Source organism: Conger conger, chromosome 11 (assembly GCF_963514075.1).
Source record: "Conger conger chromosome 11, fConCon1.1, whole genome shotgun sequence".
NCBI lineage: Eukaryota > Metazoa > Chordata > Actinopteri > Anguilliformes > Congridae > Conger > Conger conger.
Window position 1 is genome coordinate 34,514,621 of NC_083770.1, and position 20,044 is coordinate 34,534,664.

The 20,044-nt window shown below is 41.9% G+C and overlaps 1 protein-coding gene across 7 annotated transcripts in view; it reads right to left on the reverse strand.

Moving 5' to 3' along the window:
- The window catches only part of pbx3b (pre-B-cell leukemia homeobox 3b), a 101,688-nt gene extending 83,429 nt beyond the window's left edge, over window positions 1–18,259 (reverse strand). For 6 of the 7 annotated variants that reach the window (XM_061260125.1, XM_061260123.1, XM_061260120.1 and 3 more), the window contains exons 1-2: window positions 16,720–18,108; window positions 15,672–15,745 (exon numbers count right to left, since the gene is read on the reverse strand). In XM_061260125.1, the coding sequence (XP_061116109.1) occupies window positions 15,672–15,745; window positions 16,720–16,916 (271 nt within the window). In that variant the 5' untranslated portion in view covers window positions 16,917–18,108. Of the gene's footprint in view, window positions 1–15,671; window positions 15,746–16,719; window positions 18,109–18,168 lie in introns of those variants that run through there. The other variant, XM_061260119.1, reaches the window with a different exon arrangement.
- Window positions 18,260–20,044: the final 1,785 nt, after the last annotated feature.

Consider the following 20,044-nt stretch of genomic DNA (forward strand, 5'->3'; position numbering starts at 1 on the left):
AGACCCCCTCCCCTCCTCCCCAGCCCACCGCCCATCCACCCCCCCACCCCCCCTTTGTAAAGAAAAATAGCTCTAATGTACTCTAGGTGACCTCCACTTTGGAAAGAGAATAAAAAGCAGCCTTTTTTTGGCTTTTCACTCCCCATCAAAGCGGGGAAAAAAGGGAAGGACAGCATTCCCCCGCTCGCCGTCATTAATCACTGCATTCGCCGAGCGAGCGCGTATTAATTTCTGTCATCCCAAACATCGTTGAGTATTGTTATGGCACTGCTCACTCCTTAGTCACCACCAGACGGTACCAGTTTCTCCCAGCAGAGGGGAAAAGGCGGCGATGTGGGTTCGTTTCAGAGCAAGAGGCCTTTATCCCTGGGGTTCTGACACCAATTAAGCCGTTTCGGGAGACCGAAAAAACAGGACCGGTCGTCTCAGTGCAACACGAGCCGTCACCTAGCTGTTGGCCACTCGCCATTTTTCCATCCCTTCGGCTGACACAAAGGAACTTCAAGGGTTTTTTGGAGCGCAGGAAAGAGAAGTAAATTCAGAATGTGACTTTACGTGCACACACATACACACACACACAGCCAGCCATGCACATACACACACACACACACACACGCACACACACTTAACCACAAACAGACACGTGCCTGCTAAGGCCCAAAAAATATCTAGGGTAAAGTGAGGAGGACGTTTGAGCAATGCTACAGCTTTAGGCCAGTGGGGACACTACAGCTGTTTCTCTGGCTTCTTCTGGACGAGTCGATGATGAAGGGCTTCTGAACGCACCAAGCTCTACGAGAGTAGCTGCTACCGTAATCTGTTCCATTATTTTTATCCTTTCCTGATTTGTTATTGTTGTGTTTCTTCTCTCATCTCACTCGTTACGACGCACAAATGAGAGCAGATGCATCCCCACAGTTAATGGTTTTCTGTGACGCAACAAGGACCATTTGTGCAGCCACTTTGTTGCCGGCTCAAATTTTTTAAAAGTGTGCGGGACCTGTTCAACAGCGGGACCCGTTCAACAGTGGGACCCGTTCAACAGCGGGACCCGTTCAACAGCGGGATCCGTTCAACAGCGGGACCCGTTCAACAGCGGGACCCGTTCAAAAGCGGGACCCGTTCAACAGCGGGATCTGTTCAACAGTGGGTAATTTCTCATTACGGTGCGTGGGTTTCACCCTACCGTACTTTTACGGAAAGACAATTTTATTTGAAGGTGCTAACCAAACAAACCGCTGCAGCTCGCTGCGATTAAAAGGACGGACAAGAGGCCTGCTGGACGCCGCATAAATAAATTAATACAAATCAATAAATAATCATTCCCGCCATTTAATAAAAGTGCGCCACACAAGTCGATTTTTACTGACGGCTTTAGAGCCGGCCTCTCCCGTCGGTTTAGGACGTTTACATCTGCTTTTAAGTTTTTATGGTTGCCTTTTGGCAGGCGGAAAGTGGAGCTTGTCAGGGCCACAGCGGAATAATGCAAGGTTTGTTATGAATTAAATATTAGAAATCTTAACGCTGCAGCCAATAAGAATTATTTGCCTTATTAAAGCAGCAGAAGTCGCTGATTAAATTTTCATTGCATTGCAGTCTTTTCCCCCCCCTCCGAATCTGCTTCCAATTTATCATTCTAATGCATGAAGCGCATGTGCAATGGTGGCACGGAGACTTAATTCCAGGAATGCAAATTCAGAAGGGGGGGGGGGGGTCTCTGGGTGCAAAAGGTGGGTGTGTGTATGAGTGGGGAGGGGGCTTTTTGGAAACAATATAGTCACTTCTCATGAAGGCTACGGAGCCCCAGCTGATCAGGACCACGCGTTGGCCGTTTTCTGTTAACCCGCTGCCATGCTTGCCCCTGCCCCATCACCATGGAGATCTGCAGAAAGATCACTCTGGCCATATCTCAATCGATCATTTGCTATCGTAAACAGGCTTTCAGAAACATCTCAGAATCCCTGAAATTACAAGGGATTTTATTGGCTGCTTAATAGAACGTAAACATTAGACGTTATACAATTAATTATTTTATTGATTTTATTTATAGGCAGCGAGGAAGCATTCTTGTTCTGCGAAGTGCTTATGTGCAGAACAATAGGTGTATGTAAATGTAAAGCCAAAAAGCAACTTCACGAAGTCAAAAATAAAATGTGAAATAAGAACACTATCCTGGACATTACTCATGGTAGGCCAAGTGATTCTGCATTCAGCAAATAAAAACTCTCTTCAACTTTTCAAAACCTCTCATTTATCTAGTTCAAATGCAAATAAATAAATAAATAAATAAATAAATGTATTAATCAATAAATAACAAGTTTACAAATGTCAAAATGTCAAAATCGCTCACAAAAAGATACAAATTCAGCATGAAACAACACAACTATGGCCCGACAAATCACAAAGAGTGGAACAGATACAGGAACCACCATTGAGGAAAACAGTATCACGGTATCCCTGTACCAGAGGAGAAAAGATTCTACATTGAAGGTTGTACGCATTTAATGTGTGGAAGAAAGTAAATGAACCTAGGTATCAGTTCCCCCCGGAGAATGGTTCTTCCCTGAAACACAGGAGCTAATGAAATGGGGAATCTATAAATAGCAGTATCATTACTGCGAGAGTACTTGCTTTGTACTAGTCTTTCCATCTGACCCTCTTTACACTAATAACAACTCAAATGCAATATCACTGTGCCATCTGACAAAGCAGCATCACCCAGCCAGCCAGCCAGCCAGCTAGCCAGCCGAGGATGCAAATGGAAGAAACCCAAGAAAACATTCTCAATCCTCCCCCCCCCCACCGGCGCCTTTCACAACCTGCCTTTCAGGAGCAGTGCCCGCTCGCCGATGTGGCGTTAGCAGGAAACCCAATCTAAAATCATTAGATAAGCTCTCGCAGGTAGTGTATCCGTGACCGGCGCTGCAGCCACCTCTCCCGCTTCTGGATTCAGCTGCGAGTCTGGCACGCCGGCTCGTGCCCTTGAGCGTGCGCTACCTACCGCATGTGCGCTACACACACCAACGCAAGAAAGAGCAGGGGGAACCGGCCTATCGCCTCCCAGAGAGCCGAAAGCTCGACTTCAGCGCGGACGGCGTCCGCAAATCACGGAAATTATTATCAGCGACACACACACGCACGTGCGCGCTACGGAATAAAACTAGCGCAAGTCGGCTACACTTGGTGACAAAGTAAAAAAAATTAATAAATAAGGGATTTACAGCCTATGTTTGTCCAGAAAGGGAGGGTATCATGTACGGGTGTTAAAACAATTCCATTATCCATCATTACAGGTGGAAATGTGTCTCTGCGCACATCGCCGATGCAAGGAAAGTTCAATCGCTTCGCTAATTTCATATCTTGCTACATATGTGGCATAAACACGGCAGTGGGCGGATGAGTTTTCCAGCTTTTATTCTCAGTGACAAAATAATTGATGACAACGCATCGCAAATAGCACTTATTCCATATACACATGTCAGGGGGAAAAAATGTAAAATATTAAAACAGCAGCGGCGGGTGGAACATTTACTTTTTTTAAATGAAAATTTAATGTTTCAATACCGAGCACAATTTGGTTAACCCGGGGAAGAATAGCTGACAAGCCAAAGGTGGCACGAGATTCATCAGCCCATCTCTGCGGAGCCGGGGAGCGGGCCGGGCCGGGCTCGGGGAATACATCAGTCTCAGACGGCTCGCCGGCGAGGCGCCGCCGAGTGACGGAGTGCGAGCCGTCGCCAGCGTTTTTACCGCGCCTCTGAAACGACCCCAAACGTTACCGTCCCCCCCCCCCCGCCCCCGCCGCGGGGAGAAGGGAGAGGCAGGTGGCACGCACGGGTGACGCCGTGACCTTCGACCCCCGGGGACCAGGCCTCTGCCTCGTTTAGACCGTGGGGGGAAATAAGAGGGTCACACAAACACACACACACGCACACATACACCCAGCAAAACTACAGAAAATAAGGAAAAGGCACCACAATGAGAGAGGTTATCAATTCCTAGGAGATGTCTCTCTCGTTGGCTAACCTTCAGAGGAGTTTAATGGCTTCGGCTGAAATTAATTAACATTACAAAAAAATATTATGAAAGCTGCTCCCATTGACAAAAAAAAATGATCAAGGTTTACAAGGAGACTGGATTGCTGGGCTGTAATGAGATCACGGCAATAAAACCCTGTTATTTATTTATGTGCTTACATTTATTGAGCAGGGGAATGGGGTGGCCTACGTAAGGGGGAGGGGCCACTGCCATATCCTTCAGACCAATGCTGAGGGAAGTCTGGGGAAGTTTGGCGGCAGGATTTTCACGCGGGGAGACGTGTCATTTGAGTGACAGGCTGCTGGTCAAAAGTGACCATATCAGAATCCAACCCACTTCTCCTGTCAACATTCACACACACACATACACACATATACACACACACACAAACATGCACATGCACATGCCCACACACACACACACACGAATGCACACGCATGCACACGCGCACACACATACACATGCATGCACACGCGCACACACACACGCATACACGCGCATGCATGCACACACATACACACAGACTTCCCTCATTATTCCTTCATTATAAAAAATGGTTAACATTTCTGCATTTCTGCAGTTCACAAAATATTACAACTGGACAATCTTAAAAAGCAAAAATAATTGAATTATTGCAAAAATAATAGTGTTACAAATATACTAAAACACAGTGAAGAACAAACAATTTCCACACCTACTAAGATTATTTTTCCATTTAAATAAAATGTTGATATTTGTGCGTATTTGTTGATGATTTTATTTTTGAACATCACCATAAGTTTTTGTACAATTACCTAAAATTTTTTTTTTTTTTTACTTACAATCCGAAAGCTTTAAGCCCCAATTCTCTAGTATGATGCATTTCCTATCAGTACACTGATAATTGCAACGAAACCATCCTAACACCCAAGAAAGAGAATCCCACCCATAATATTCCAGCTCACTTTCCAATGATCCAGCATGACAATGGGTCTGGAGGAGAGGGTAATTAAATGAAAGACTAAATCATGTCCAATGAATTTGTACATATGACAGAGGGGGGTGGGGGGTGGGGGGGGGGGTCATATTTAGTAAATGAGATTATCAAATAAAGGAGTGTCACTGATAATGCTGCTATGTGGGGGGGGGGGGGTGCTGTCACTGAAGACTGGCATGGACTGAGACAGCTTTAATGACACGCTGAACTCTCACGTGTTTCTGATTCTTGCACTAAGAATGTGTTGCATGTGTGTGTGTATGTGTGTGTGTGTGCGTGCGAGTGTACCTGTGTGTGGGTGCGTGTTTGTTTTGCCACGCTTTGGACAATGTGTCCTAGCCAGAAAGGGGAGAATAAAAACACCAAAAAACAGAGGAGTAAAATAAAAAAAACGCACAGAGCCACTTGACAACAGCCATGGTCCCGAGCTTGCGCGATTGTAACCCTCAATTCTAATCAATCCTTGCTCTTTGCGTCTGAAGCAGACGCTTCTGGCTGCCAGTGCCTGAAGATAACTATTTCACCACCTCTGTCATGCCTAATTAACAACTCAGATGTACAATTTAGAAATTTCGCAATTAACCTGCTAAAATATTGTTGGAGGATGCTAATTGTTATGCCAGTTGCCATAAAGGCTCATTTGCATAACTTATGTGCGAAAAACAATTATGGGCTGCGTTTGTACAGGAGCCCACAGAAAACGCTTCTAGCTATGAGAGAGAGAGGGAAAGAAAGAGGGGTGTAGGGGATATGTGTGTGTTTGCGGCAGGGGGGTTTGGCAGAGGGGTGGGGGGGGGAGGAAGCAATCAACAGCAATTCATTCGCGTGCAAAAAAAAAACCTTCCCAATTCTGAGCAGTGTGTTGGTGTTTGGGTGCATCAAGCGCCCCCATAATAGACAAGGGGAGGGAGACAAAGGCTGGGGAGACGCATGGAACTACCAGATTACAGATTTTTCTTTTTTCTTTTTCTTTTCTTTTTTTTTGGGGGGGGTTGGCTATGACACGGCCCCTTCCTACTTCTTTTCTCTCACTCTCCCGTTCCCTCGTTTTTTTTTTTCTTGGGTTTTTATTTCCCTAAACCCCCCTCACCACCCCCGCTGTTCGGAGAAAGGGAAGGGGGTCTGGGGGGGCTCCTCGGACGGCTGTAAAGGAAGCCGAGCGGCCCCCACCTCGGAGACGGCCAGGACCCCGGCAGAGGGGAGCCATTCTGCCCCTGCGCTATCTAGTCCCCACAGACACATCACTGGGGGACACTCCAACAAAAAAAGCAGCCAAAGTCAATTGTTTTCGCCGCTGAATGGCTTTCTGTTCTCCGGCATATATTTACTGAGCCATTCAACGGCAGATCCACGCCGCTTAAAAACCAGAGGGCGAGGAACAAGGCCGTCTTTACAAATATTTACTTTGAGATCTGGGTCTCTGGCCTCGAAGCTGTCACCAGACACCGCGGCTCAATGGCCACTCTGTTTTTTTCATTTCTTTTTTTAATTTTGGAAATTTTTTTGTCAACACTTCAAATTTTATATAACCTATTTATGCAGCTTTATTGTTCAGTTCCAGCTTACAAAGAAATAGGCCATGGCTAATTCACAGCAACAGAATATATAGATACTAATTTTAACCTCCTGACACCCAAGAAGAAAAAAGTTTGAGTATGTTACATTTGTTTGACATATTACTTTAATGTCAAATGACACGTGTCTTGAATGGCAAAAACAGTGCAAATATTTTCAATATATATATATTTTATTTTATTTGAATTTAAATGCCCCTTATGTTAAGAGAAATACTGTATAGAGCTCAGAGAAGCCAAATGTAATGTCCTCGTTTGAGGACGCAGGGTCTCAGGAGGCTAAAATTATAATTTTTTGTTAATAATAATAGTAATAATAATAAGTAATAAAATCATGTTAACATTAAAAGGTAGTCGCCTCATTAGCCCTGAGTGAGGGACCTTTAAAGTGGATGTTCCCGCGAGGTTTAAAAAGCACCCTCTGCACCTCCGCACAAGCTCACCTGCAGGTGACTGTCGCCGGGTCAAAGGCCACCGCGAGCGAGCTGCTAAAAATACCCCACGCGCCGCCACCGCTAGCTACGCTAGAGCCTGCTCCCCCCTTCCCCGTTCTCCCTTTCCCTCCTTCCCTTCCTCGCCGCTGAGATTACCGCACCGCTGGAGTTTAATACCCCTAATCCACTGCTCTCCGCGCCGGCCGGGGCAGTTACCACCGCAAGCTTTCCCCAGCGCTCTCTCTCTCTCCCTCTCCTCCCCTGAACTCCCCCGTTCCTGAGCAGCAGGAGTCAAAGGTCAGGAAAACAGAGAGTCAATACGCGGCTAAAAGGGGCGAGACGCGACGCGGGGAACAGGCAGCGGGGGAGGGGGGGAGAGCAGAGGAAGAGAGAGGGGACTAAGCCCTTGGCTGCCATGCACTGAGACTCGCCCCCTGTAATAGTTTTCTGTAATCTCTCTCTATTGATTAAACCTCACATCAAAGAGAAGAGGAGCAGAAGAACCTCTCTCTTTCCCCTGGTCAGAAATACCGTACGGAGGTAATCTTTCACCTTTGTTGTTCTTGTCGTTCCCCACGGCAACACCGGGCCAGGCTTCCAGGGGGCCGAGGACAAGGGGGGGGTGGGGGGGCGGTGGGGGTGGTAAGCGTGGTAGAAAGCAAACGGCATTAAGTAAAAATTAAAAAATTCAAAACCCTGTTCATTACCGCAAGCCTGTCTCATCAAAACAAACTCAGACCGCTCCCTCTCACTATGTAAACTACTCCAATTATTTTATTTTTTTTACATATTACACTATATTTTTTAGATATTAGTTATCAATACGTAAAAAAACAACAACAAGGGCAGGACAGAATAAAACAATCCTCCCAGGCTCATTCCTTTAATGGACTCAACAAACAGACTTTACTCCCTAATGCTATTTCATATTGGCTAAATTAGAGAGAAACCTGGTATCATTCAAAGGGGAAATGTAATATTTTACACACAGATAGCTCAGCCTGGTATCTGTTTAGCGTTGCCGTAATTAAGTACAGGGTAAACGTTTCAGACAATTAAACTTTTGGTTGGGTTTTTACGGTCGACATTCCCGCGGTTCCCACCGTACGCACGGTGACAGTCGCGGGCCGTAACCACCGGTGACAATGAATAAAATGACAGCAAAGAGTTTTACAGCACGCTAATTATGCAAACCATCAGATGCCGTTGACATGCAAAAAAACAGAGAACCACACACGCTCCAAATCATCCCCTCGCCAAGCCTCTCTTTCCCAGCCCCAGACAAGATGTGATTTCATAGAGTAAGAAATAAAAAAAGGAAAAAAAAACCTCCGAACAAAAAGTAAGGAAAATTTGGAGTAGCTTCCTCTTCATACCTCTCAATCAATTCATTTAAATGCAAAACCGAGAGAAAGTGAAAAAAACAAACCCCTCCTGCTAAAAACACTCAATTTACTGACAGGCAAATGACTCCATGCTGCCACTTAATCTCATTTCTTGCATAATGCCCTCTAATTAGCATATCAAAGTGAATTAATACTTCTAGGGCATTAGCAATAGGGAAATCTGCTCTGGGCTTACAATAGCAGTTAGAGGAGTGCCAAGAAATGGTCCAATCCACCACGAACCGCTTTGCATTGCAAAACGCTCCCATCTACTTATTCACCCCGCGCACTCGTTTTTTTCTCTCTCTTTTTCACAACTACACAACGCCAGCTACTGTTCCTGCCGGAGAAAGAAAGTTTTAGTGCCCCCCTCTGCACCCCCCCCCCATGCCCCCCTACCGAGTCACTAAACTCACAGCCGGATGGTAAACTGCACAGCAATCCTTATTGCCCCCATGCACCAGAGAGCCTTCTATAAGTACAGGCAAACTGACCTCTGGATTTCACAAGCGAATGTTCATGTAATCCCATTACATAAACTTCAGAGAAAATGTGTCCTTTCACCCTAAAAAAAATCTTTGTATCACTGTTTCCATCTCTACACTCCCGTCCTCCCCCCCCCCGTTCAATTAATTTTTAAATCACCAAAAAAAGAAGAGAAGAAGAAGAAACGTAGCCGAACTCAGTCACGTGTGCGTCCTGCGACGGCAGCTCCGCTTGGCTGTGTACGTGCGGTTAACACGTCCCCTCGGAGACTACAGTGAATATCATCTTCTCCGGGGTGGGATCTCAGCGTGGCTTAATGACGGCGGATCGCGTGCCGCTCCAGCGAACTCCAAAAGGGCCGGGGAATTTGGGAAATGGCGCGGACGAGGCCGAGGGGAGCGGTGGAACGGCCTCGCTGAGGGCCCGGGCACAGGCCGGTCAGGCAGGCCGCTGACCCCGCTGAGCTGGGGCAGGGGGGGTCCCCCCCAAATGTAAACCCACCTCCTGTTTTAACACAGTCAGAACGCTCCCGTGACAATTACTTTGTCAGGGGCCGTGTTACAATGATACTTCCTGTGCCCTTTAATCAAGAACAGAATGTTTTTTAATCTTTTTTCTTTAATCTGCTGCCTCCTCTCTATACACTACATTCACAGAAACACACGCACACATACACACAGAAACACACACGTTTACACACGCCACATTTCCATCTCCCTAAACACATGTACAGACATCCTCATTCTGTCCCTGTTTACACATCTACCAGGCAAACACTTCAGTTTCAATCCAACAATTTTTGTTTGCCTTCAAGCCTTAGCAGCTATGAAATTTAGTTCAACAATGAATGTTTCATCTGCTACCAGTTCTTTTCTCTTTTTAGGTTTCGCACAGAAAGAAAATTGTCTTTGGAAAAAGTCTCATTAAGAGAAGAAATTGAGAAGAAATTGAGAACAGATTGATTTATCATTATATGCTGGAATGCTTGCCTCTAAGTCTTTTCAGTCACTTATCAAAGAGCTTATTCAATCTATCCCAATGCACTTCACTACAGCAAATACAAGAATTAGAAAATGGCATATTACATCTTGCAAAAAAATAAAGCCATATTGGATTGGAGCCTTACACATTTTCACACACATTCATTGCCTTAAAGTCACAATGAACCCTGGATAAATTGTATCAACATGGATATTATATTTTCTTTTTTTGTCTGTATTTATTTTTTAATGGAAATTCAGTCCTCTGTCCTCTGCATTGTCTCTACTTGACAGGATTACCTGTACTTGTGAGGACTGGCAGAGGAGAATGGACTCAAAGCACACAGCATAAGAGGCAAGTCTACAGAAACCCCTATATCTCTTCTGTCCTCAGTGCCCAGTCAGATCCACAGGTCAGATTACAGAAAGAAACATCTCTCTCCGCTGCATCAAAGCTACTACACTCGACTCGCGGACACACTGTGAAATTCTTAATCCTGAACTATAACTAGAGTCATCTTACTGCATTATTATTAGACACACGTAATGATTACATATTAGGTATACAAATTGTACATATTTACTATATCAATATAGCCATATGACCATACACCCACAAGTAAACACACATACATAAATGTGCACACACACACACACACAATCTCTCTTAAACACATGTAGTATATGTAGTATTTCACTTTCTCTCTATCACCTCCTCTCTTTGTCTGTCATCCACACACACACACACACACACACACACACACACACACACACAAACACATGCACGCACACACACGCACACACACATACACAGATACGGCACACACAGAAACACCCATAAGCAAAGAGAAAACTCGACATGAGGAAGGTGCTTTATCAAAAGAAGGTTCGCTTATCGCCCAGATAAGACAATGTCCTTCAACAGGCCTGCTGAGAAAACAAACACGACATCTTTCTCAAAGCCAGTCTTTGCTAAACAAATACAGAGAGCAAACACCGTTTAGCAGGCAGGCTCTTTAAATCCCAACCCCAGCGCTGTACTAATGTTTGCAAGACTGGGCATGGCCAAAATGCCAAAATGAAAAAGTGGGAAATAAAGGTACAGTAAGAGTATGAATACAATGACAGCTGATTTAATAGCAACAGTGTCAACAGCAACAATAAACTAAGTAACGCGCAAAGTACCTTGTTAGTGTTTTAGCCTTTGTGAAAAAATAAAACCCTTCAAACAGTGAACATCAAAGGGATTAGAGAAGATTACAAGAACTCAGCTGGTAAACAAGCTCATTTAAATAATTAGCATACTTAGGGACTCTATTCTTTATGCATATTTAATTATAGCTTTAATACAATATAGGCTATAAATATATTAAACACAGCACAATATGTGCACGTGGAAACGCAGGCGCTGTAGGTGGTTTTCAGTGATGGGAGAATGAACTACGGTAAGAATTCCGGCTTCAGATAAAATAGTTTTTGTTTGGTGTTATTCTGCGAGAAGCCTCAATTAATGGGAATAATATAATCATGTTACCTAATTTTTTAAAGGCACAGTCCAACTGTTGTGTTTTTATGTTCAACATAAATGCGGTGAATTTAACAACTTCATTATTGAATGCGGAATCGTGGTGACTGTCATTCAAAATCTGCACTTTTCAAAATCTGAGATTTTCAATAAACATTAGATCAGTAAAATCAATTTTTAATTATCTCATTTTGTAAAGATGCATATGTCCAAATCAAGTGATGGGGCAAGCCTCAGTTTACTGCAACGTTTGGCATCAAGTTAACAATTCCTTATCATGTTATAAATATGAAAGAAATCGTACTGTACCCCATACAGTATAGGCAATAGAAACAACCATCTATCAAATTAATAATATCTTACTGCTATGCTGGTTGTGTGTGGAGTATGTTAGAATAACGTTCAGTCTGTATGCAAGTATGTTAAAAATTCACATGTAAATTGGTGATGATAAATATCTATTTAAATAAAATTGATACAAGAGTACTACACATATGCAGGTGAATACACACACACACACACACACACACACAGGTGTGAACATAAAAGCAATGATGAGCAGACACTATGACCAACGTGTGAACATCCTTTCCTGAATCTGTGCCAGCAGATCAAACTGACCCTGTCAGCTAAGACTAGGACCACAACCACAACCACAACCACAACCACTAACGCTCCTCTTCTGTCTTTTTCTCTCAATTCTTTTTTCCTTCTCTTTTTCCCGCCTCTGGCCTCAGAGTTCCTGAGCTCTTGTACGGCTTAAAGTAACATCTACAGGCTGTCGCCCCGGGGTTAAAACATTTAGTGATCATTTTCTTCTTCTCTCATTTTCTCTATCTCTCTCTCTTTCTCCCTCTCCCTTTCTCCTGCTCTACAGACATAAAGAATACCTCAAGCAGCCAGGGCAGCCAAGCAGGCCCTGCCCTCCCCAAGCAAACACCTCCTGGAGCCCCGAAGTTCATTAAGTTTTATGATGTTCCCCAAGTCACTTCTGCTTATAAGCCTCACAATGGCCACAAATCTGGCAACCCATCACGTACACTATTAGGAGGCCCCTGGTAAAGGAATGTCATTCAGGGGTGGCCGTTTGTGGTCGGCCGTTCATCTTGCATTTGCTCTATTTTATGTTTGCTTCTCTGGCCATCGCCACTAAATTGACAGCTGTCATCGCTGGTCTCCTTCGTTAACCACAGCCCATACCCTTTCCACTTTTACTGTACTACTGATACACACTAATAATCAGAAGGAAAATAACGTACAATGCAAATTATATTGATCTTAATTGTAATTGGTAATCGTGACCTTTCTCGTTTGGGCTTATTTGCCTGAGGGTACCCTGATTTACAAAGATTCTCGCGTTTGCACACGGGTTTACAACAAATAACATTTATCAATGCTGTGAGTCAAAGGCCAAATGTGAGTCAAAGGCCAGATCAAAAAATATTAATATTTTGAGCATTAAACATGGGCTCTTAAGTTTCAAATAACTTCTGAATTTTCCAAACATAGTTTTTAAAATAATAACATGCCTTAATTGAACCTTTCGAAAAAAGCAGTAACAGGCCAAAAATAACATAAATAAAAATCTTACATTCAGCAGTCCCCTACCTGTTGATATATAAAAGTAGACACTTAACCATGTTAAGCCGTCACACATGTGAAAACACAATGGTGACACACAAAACAGTGCGAACAATGATTTGCTTGCGCGTGCATTATTATTCTTGAAGATTGACCACTCAATAGAAAAACGTTTTAAAAATATAATGGGAAATGTAGCCTAAAAGTTTTCACAAATTGCTGCTTCATTTCCTTTTATTTATGACAACCTTAATATAGGCTAGTACATATTTAAAATATTTACGTATGTTCAAGGTTCACCGTTCGGATGTGGATCAACAGATACTCTTCATAGCCTACTTTGAAATGATTACATGGCAAGGCTGTACTCTAACAAGAGAACACGTTTGACATACACCTTCCTTTAAAACCCAGAAAACCTATGCTCGGTGCATAAATAATAATTTAGCTAATGTTATTATTTGATTCTGAAAAATCGAAAATGACATAAAGTAGCCTAGTGGAAGCGTGGAAAACCTGGCATCTCAACGTTAACTATTTTAACCCTTTTTGCTGACCTGTTCGCCTCGGTTCACCTTTGATATTCTGAGATGCCTTATTTCCATGAAGTCGCCTTCGTCCAAGACACAGGACAAAAAAAGAATAATCCATTACCATTGTTTTCTTTTGTTTTTCTTTTCCTGCTGTTTGGATATGGTGCGTTTCCTAAAAAGTGATTAAATGTCGCCTGCGCATGTTCGTATAAACTATGTTACCTTTTATGCAAAATGTAGCTTCGCGTCATTTCGTACAAAGGGTGTTTTATAATTGTACGGAGCTCCGTTCCGACAAACTTTGCTAAATAGTTTCCCCTATCGTTTATGTGATGCTGGGCACATTGCATCGCTGCTAAGGACGTGTTTGATTAAAGCGTAGAGTCTTCCATCAAACAAAATAATCTATTGCGACTCAGTGACACATGTTAATGTTTCATGTCATCAAATGATTCTCGGACACTTTCTCCCCTTTTGAGCGCGGTTTTCATATCCGAGTTCTAATGTTCGGTTGATTTACAATAAATCATACATGAACATGAAATCGTAGTAAAATGTAAAACTTCCCCAATTGCAAATGACCTCGTATCGTTTAACATTTTAAAATGTATATTTCGCTACGCACGCACGCAAGCACGCACGCGCGCTCTCTCTCTCTCTCTCTCTATCTCTCTCTCTCTCTCACACACACACACACACACACACACACACACACAGAAACACTTTTGTTCCCACTTCTACAAACGAGTAAGCACAATGCTAATTGTAAATCTGGATATTTTTTGCGGTCTGACACTATGGACAGAAAATATCGCCAATGATTAACATTTAAAGTACTTGTATTACTTGGTGCTTTAGAGTATGTTGCCTGTAAATGCCTTGCTTAATATAGACTGTGTGTAGGAAGACAATGGTTATTGAGATTACTGTTCTGTCTTTGGGGAGGTGAAACCGTGGGCTATGTGTAGTGTAGTTTAGATGCATAACATCCAAATTAGATATATAAGTACATATAGAGTATATTTAAAATAAAATTAGCTTAATTTCAATTAATGAAAACAATCTACAATAACTAGCCACGTGGTTGTCTATAGTGTCATTCGCATATATGAATGGCAAAGGTTTAATGACAAAATGAAATGTGTTTTCTCTCTCTCTCTCTCTCTCTCTCTCTCTCTCTATCTCGCTCTCTCTCAATAATAATAATAATAATAATAATAATAATAATAATAATAATAATAATAATTCCACATCATTTCACGAAGGCTGTTACACTATGCACAGTCTTCGCGTATAATAATTTTTTCAGCATTTTATTATTTGTTTCATAGAGTTCCCTAAAGTTTTACTCAGTAAACCTTGCGTATTTGTATGCATAGCCTACTATATTTTAAAATGACTGTCACACTTGTAACGTTTCGCATTATTGATTCATTGTTGCCGATAAGGCGTGTGGGAACGAGTCAGATGCAGTTACGCGTCGCGCCAATAATAATCGCTAGAACAAGCAAAAACAATTATCTTAAAGTTCACATCTAAATAGCACACAAAAATATTTACCAGGTAGCAAATACATGTATTTAAAAAAATATTTATTCACACGTTCCTCGCGTTGATTAACAGCGATTGACTATTTAACTAGAAATGCATGGCGCGTGGTGAAGGGTTTGTTACTCCAACGTTCTCCGTGTGGTGTGTGGTTTATCTACAGACGCGCTGTAAGGTTTTTTTTCTCCGCTTATTTACGATAAGATAAGGAAGAATGCAAGAATTCGACAGTGTAAACAAGCACATGCCAGTTGTCTGCGTCTCCTCTCCAAGTCATTTGACGTTGAGTAAGCGGTCGGAGCACAGGACAGTGCTGCCTGCTACTCCGCGCAATAACAGCACGGATATCAAGGGGTCTTCAGTTATGACCCTTGTGTAGCCTATTTGTTTATTTTTCAGAAGCTACAACCATATTCATTTTCCAGTGTTGGATGCGATTACGAATGGGGATGTAACTGTGGTACGTGTGTTCATATTTGACCATGGGGTGCAAGGGACAAAAAGAGCAAAGATGGCGGTGTGCAATCGTTTTGTGCCACGGTAATGTAGCTTGCTATCAATACTCCCCTATTCTTTAATTGTTTCCTTAACACAAAATGTATCGGTCTTACCTGTTTTTTCTTTAATCTCGCATAGCACACTGAAGAGGGCCGGTTTCATTCTGTGGCAATTCAGTCCATGTTTCCTGTTTCAGTACAGGGAAAAGCAAAAAAAAATGTATATAATCACTACTTTTTTTTAAAGTATGCAAAAAAATACACTGCATTTTTATATGAATGAAATAAGTGTGCGTGTTATCACAACAGCCTTCATATTCTGAATGCATCCCTGTTTTCATTCACACACGTGTTCTTAGGCTCTATCGCGGCTCTAGGAAAGCGTGGGCATGCTTTTTGTAAGTTAAGCTACAGAAAATGTCCGTAGAATGAGTATAATAGAATTGATGGGTCGGTGTTTGCTCACACACGCCTGTTTCATACAATTTGACATAGTAAAAGTACATAACGCTCATATTTGTATAGTGTGCGATGCAAGATTTGCTCCATGACATCTGATTACACAGGATAGTAAGCAGTACCTATCACGTACACCTAGGAAGAGAACGGTTACTTGCTGTTTGGTAAAGTTATCTTTTGGCAGTTTGGAAGTTTTTTAGCCAGATTTCAGTCTGAATAAAGCAAAGCACTCATCCTAAATACATTTGAAAATGTCCATTAAAACACACTTATGTATTTTCCCAATATAATGTGTGCAGTTTTGCTAATGTTGATTTTATAATATTTTGCCTCTTCTGTAAGTGACTATGTGGTGCCAAAATGCTACAAATACTACGCCTAATAAACATTTCTATCAAGTAAAATTGGCTCACGATTCAAATATAATGTAACCATCTCGAGGAAGGCGAGCGGCTAACCACGCCACAATACTATGATTTTTACACGAACTCAGTTATATGTGTCATTATCTCCTTAACATTCATCACTGCTGTTATTCACAACCTTATCCAATTTTAATATTACACACGTTAAATGCATGCTTTTGTATCTTTTTTTCAGGAAAGCTACGTCAACAATAAGCTAGTTGTACAATATAAACACAATAGACCTCTGCTGTGTGCAACAATTTGTGCAGTAAATAATTCATTAAAAAGGAACCAACTTTGCTTGCGCCTCATCCAGACTTTGGTCAGTTATGGTCATTATTTGATGCAGAATGTCCCCAATATCTTGTTTTCTTCCGTCCCCATCCGTCCCTTCGTGTCCGTGCGGTGGCGGCAGTGCCATGCCTCCTTGTACCGAGTGACCAGCAAGGCTGACACCGCCGAGAGCCTGCATTATCCGGGCTTGTTCGTCCATAGTCTGCCGCAACACAATCAATGCACTTCTTACGAACCAACGCAAAGAAATGGAGCTTGGAAAAAATCACATGCAAAGCCAATTCTCAAGTCTGTTCGGCACAAGAGGGACCAAGGAATAACGTTAATTCTTAAAACAACTGCGCACAAAAAAATAAGAAAGAGCGATAAATTGATACGAGGCACTATCAAGAGATAGTATGACGAATCTATGTCCCAGTAAACACTTTCTTCTGGCAATATTTTCTTCTCTCCTTGAATCGAAGCACCGTTTTATAAATATATGATAAATATTTTGTTCGTAATTGCAGTTCCAATATCTATACTTTCATTGTTGACACTTCGGTATTCGTATGACAGCCGCTGTCCCTTTGATCCTGTTCGAATCTTCTTTCCAATTGGTCTTTTTTCTTTGATTTGACGTGTTGGATATGACTGCTAAAGCTCCTTGCAGATTTCTTTCATATGTTAGTAACCTTTCTTGCGATTATGTCTCCCCGCGTAATTCTTCTTGCAAACTTGTTCAAATCCCAATTTAAACCACCAGGAAACAAAACATCCGACGCTAAGTGGGAAACAAATAATAAAACAAAATAAATAAACAATGCAAATCAAAGTAGTTTACAATACCTATGTTGGTAGTAAAATACTTGAGAAACTCAACATATAAATGTTTCCAAAAATAAATGAAAAATAAATGTATTTAATGACTAGTACCGGCTGCTAAACAATAATAGTGATAGCAAAAATACAAATTCAATTTAAAAAAAAGTTTCGCAGATTTACTTGGAAAATGAATAAAACAATAACGAAAAATTAATTACACGCTGTAAAGCAATGCGCAAAAATATCTGCCTTTTGAAATTTATGAGTCCGAATCTCTGACTGTGTGCTTTATGGTGTTTGATGGCAGCGGTAGTGAGCGATTGACAATGTGCCAATGCCACTCACTCAATGCAGACGTGTCAGATCAGGACCAGAAAAAAAATACAAAATCGAAATAAAAATGCACGCTCCGCCCATGAGAGGAGGGGTCTATGATCTTGTCATTTCTTCTCGCTGAAAACACCGAAAACAAAATACCAGAGCAATGTATAATAGTGATAATAATAAATGAAGCAAGGACCTAAAATAAAAAAAAAATCGCCCGAGTCCCACTTTTCGTTAGCCTCACTTGAGCGTACAGCAAAATGCCATCACATTACACTCCTCGTACACACTTGGAAATTCAACAAACAAAAGAAAGTGCATACCCTTAGTTTTATATTGTTTGATACCAAACTGATAATGAATTGCTCGCGCTCTCCGCTTTCCAAGACCATGGTACAGACGTCTCTACCTAGCCTTGCTCGCAAGGTAGGCAGGCAGAGGCCATGTTTATAATATTGGAACTGAGCGTTCTCTCACCAATCCACGCCTTATCTGCACGAGACTGACGGGCGACTTGTCCTGTCGGGAGACTGCATTTGGTTCTTAGAACCCGCCCAGAGAATCCACCACCTCAACATGGTTGTGGAGACAGCCAGTAACTTCTGATTGGCCGTTGCCACGGGTGACATCCACTGCACAAGCAGGCGGCGCTGCTTTGTCCTCTTCTATAGTTGCTATGGCAGCAGACAAGTCGATGAGCGGGATGTAAGGATACAGTGGCTACGTTTTATAAGCGTCCCGTAAATGTGGGGTGTATTTTTGTTAGTTACAAGCGAACTGTGGGAAAATTCTCTCGAATCTTTGTGAAGTCTAATCAAGTGACTTTGCATTCAATGTGGTGGCTGGCAATATATTTATTTACAGTAAAGCATGTTTTGATAATCCGATGTGCATTTCGTCTCACTTACAGTTAGACCATGTCTTAGCTTGTCAGCTGTGTGGAGAACTTCGAAAATCGATGTGCCCGGAGGGAGAAGATCTTGCAGATGTGAAGATGCTTTTGGCTAACGTTGATTTGTTCGTTGCATTTTCTTCCTTGACACTTTTGGCTATGGATGACTGTTTTTGACAGAAAACACGTGTCGATTAACCCTCTTTTCTACTTCTGAAACTTTGGGGTTGCTCATAAAGGGATACATTTTCAGCGAAAGATTCTGTGCGGTAACGTTGTGTATCTCCTCAGATTAACAACTGCAGTTGTTTTTATTTTCGTCTTTACGTTCGTAGGAAATAAAGCCCCTGCTACTTATTGTTTGAGTCTGGGGGCGTGGAACATAATTTTAGGCCTATTTGTTGTCCTGTGGATAGTTAAAGTTGAATATGCGCAAACGTACATGTGTCGCTCATGAGTAACTAAGCTCTCAGTGCAACTGCTTATAACTTACTGCGCGCTTTTGTACACGTAACAGGGCATTATACGCAAGTTTAACAAATGAGGTGGGACGGAATGATTATTGGGATCACAAAGGAGAGGAGGCTGTCTCATCCCCCGTATCCCCAATCGTACGGATGGTAACACATTTACCAAAATAAATGGTCTCTCATGTTCGAAAATATATTGTCTAAAACATCTCTCAAACTTCATAAATAAAGAAAAAAACTGCAATGGGGCAGTATGATTTGAATAATAATTACCCCCCTTAATTCCCAATCCAAGTTTTCATCATAATGTGGATCAGAAAAACTAAATATTAAAATATTTTATTTCCTTCAGTTGAAAGGACATTTATATAATTTATATGCATGTATTTTAAAATACAAGTTGTAATTCGTAATTTGCATTCATGAGACAGATTAATACAAAGTGTTTTTTTACCTTTGATTTTGATGCCATATTGCCATTGTGAATTGATATTGTCTTTGAATAACCAATGAGTGGTTTTTGTTTTTGTTTCAGGTAAAATAAGTAATCTGTGCCTAAATATAAAATGGTTGCTTTAAGTTTTAACATCTATATATATCTGGACATGGTGACATTGGTGTGAATTGACTTCTTAAGGACGAACACCAATTTGCATAAAAATTATATTTGTAATCTCAGATTTCTTCATTACTACTTCTGCTTGTTTGCCAACAGAACTAGTTTTGAAGAAGGTAGAATGGTGTAGGAAGGTATAAAAATATTTATTGATATATGACAGGTAGATGTTATGTGCTATATATTAGCCCTGCTTAATGTAATTGCTGACTGAAGCCTTG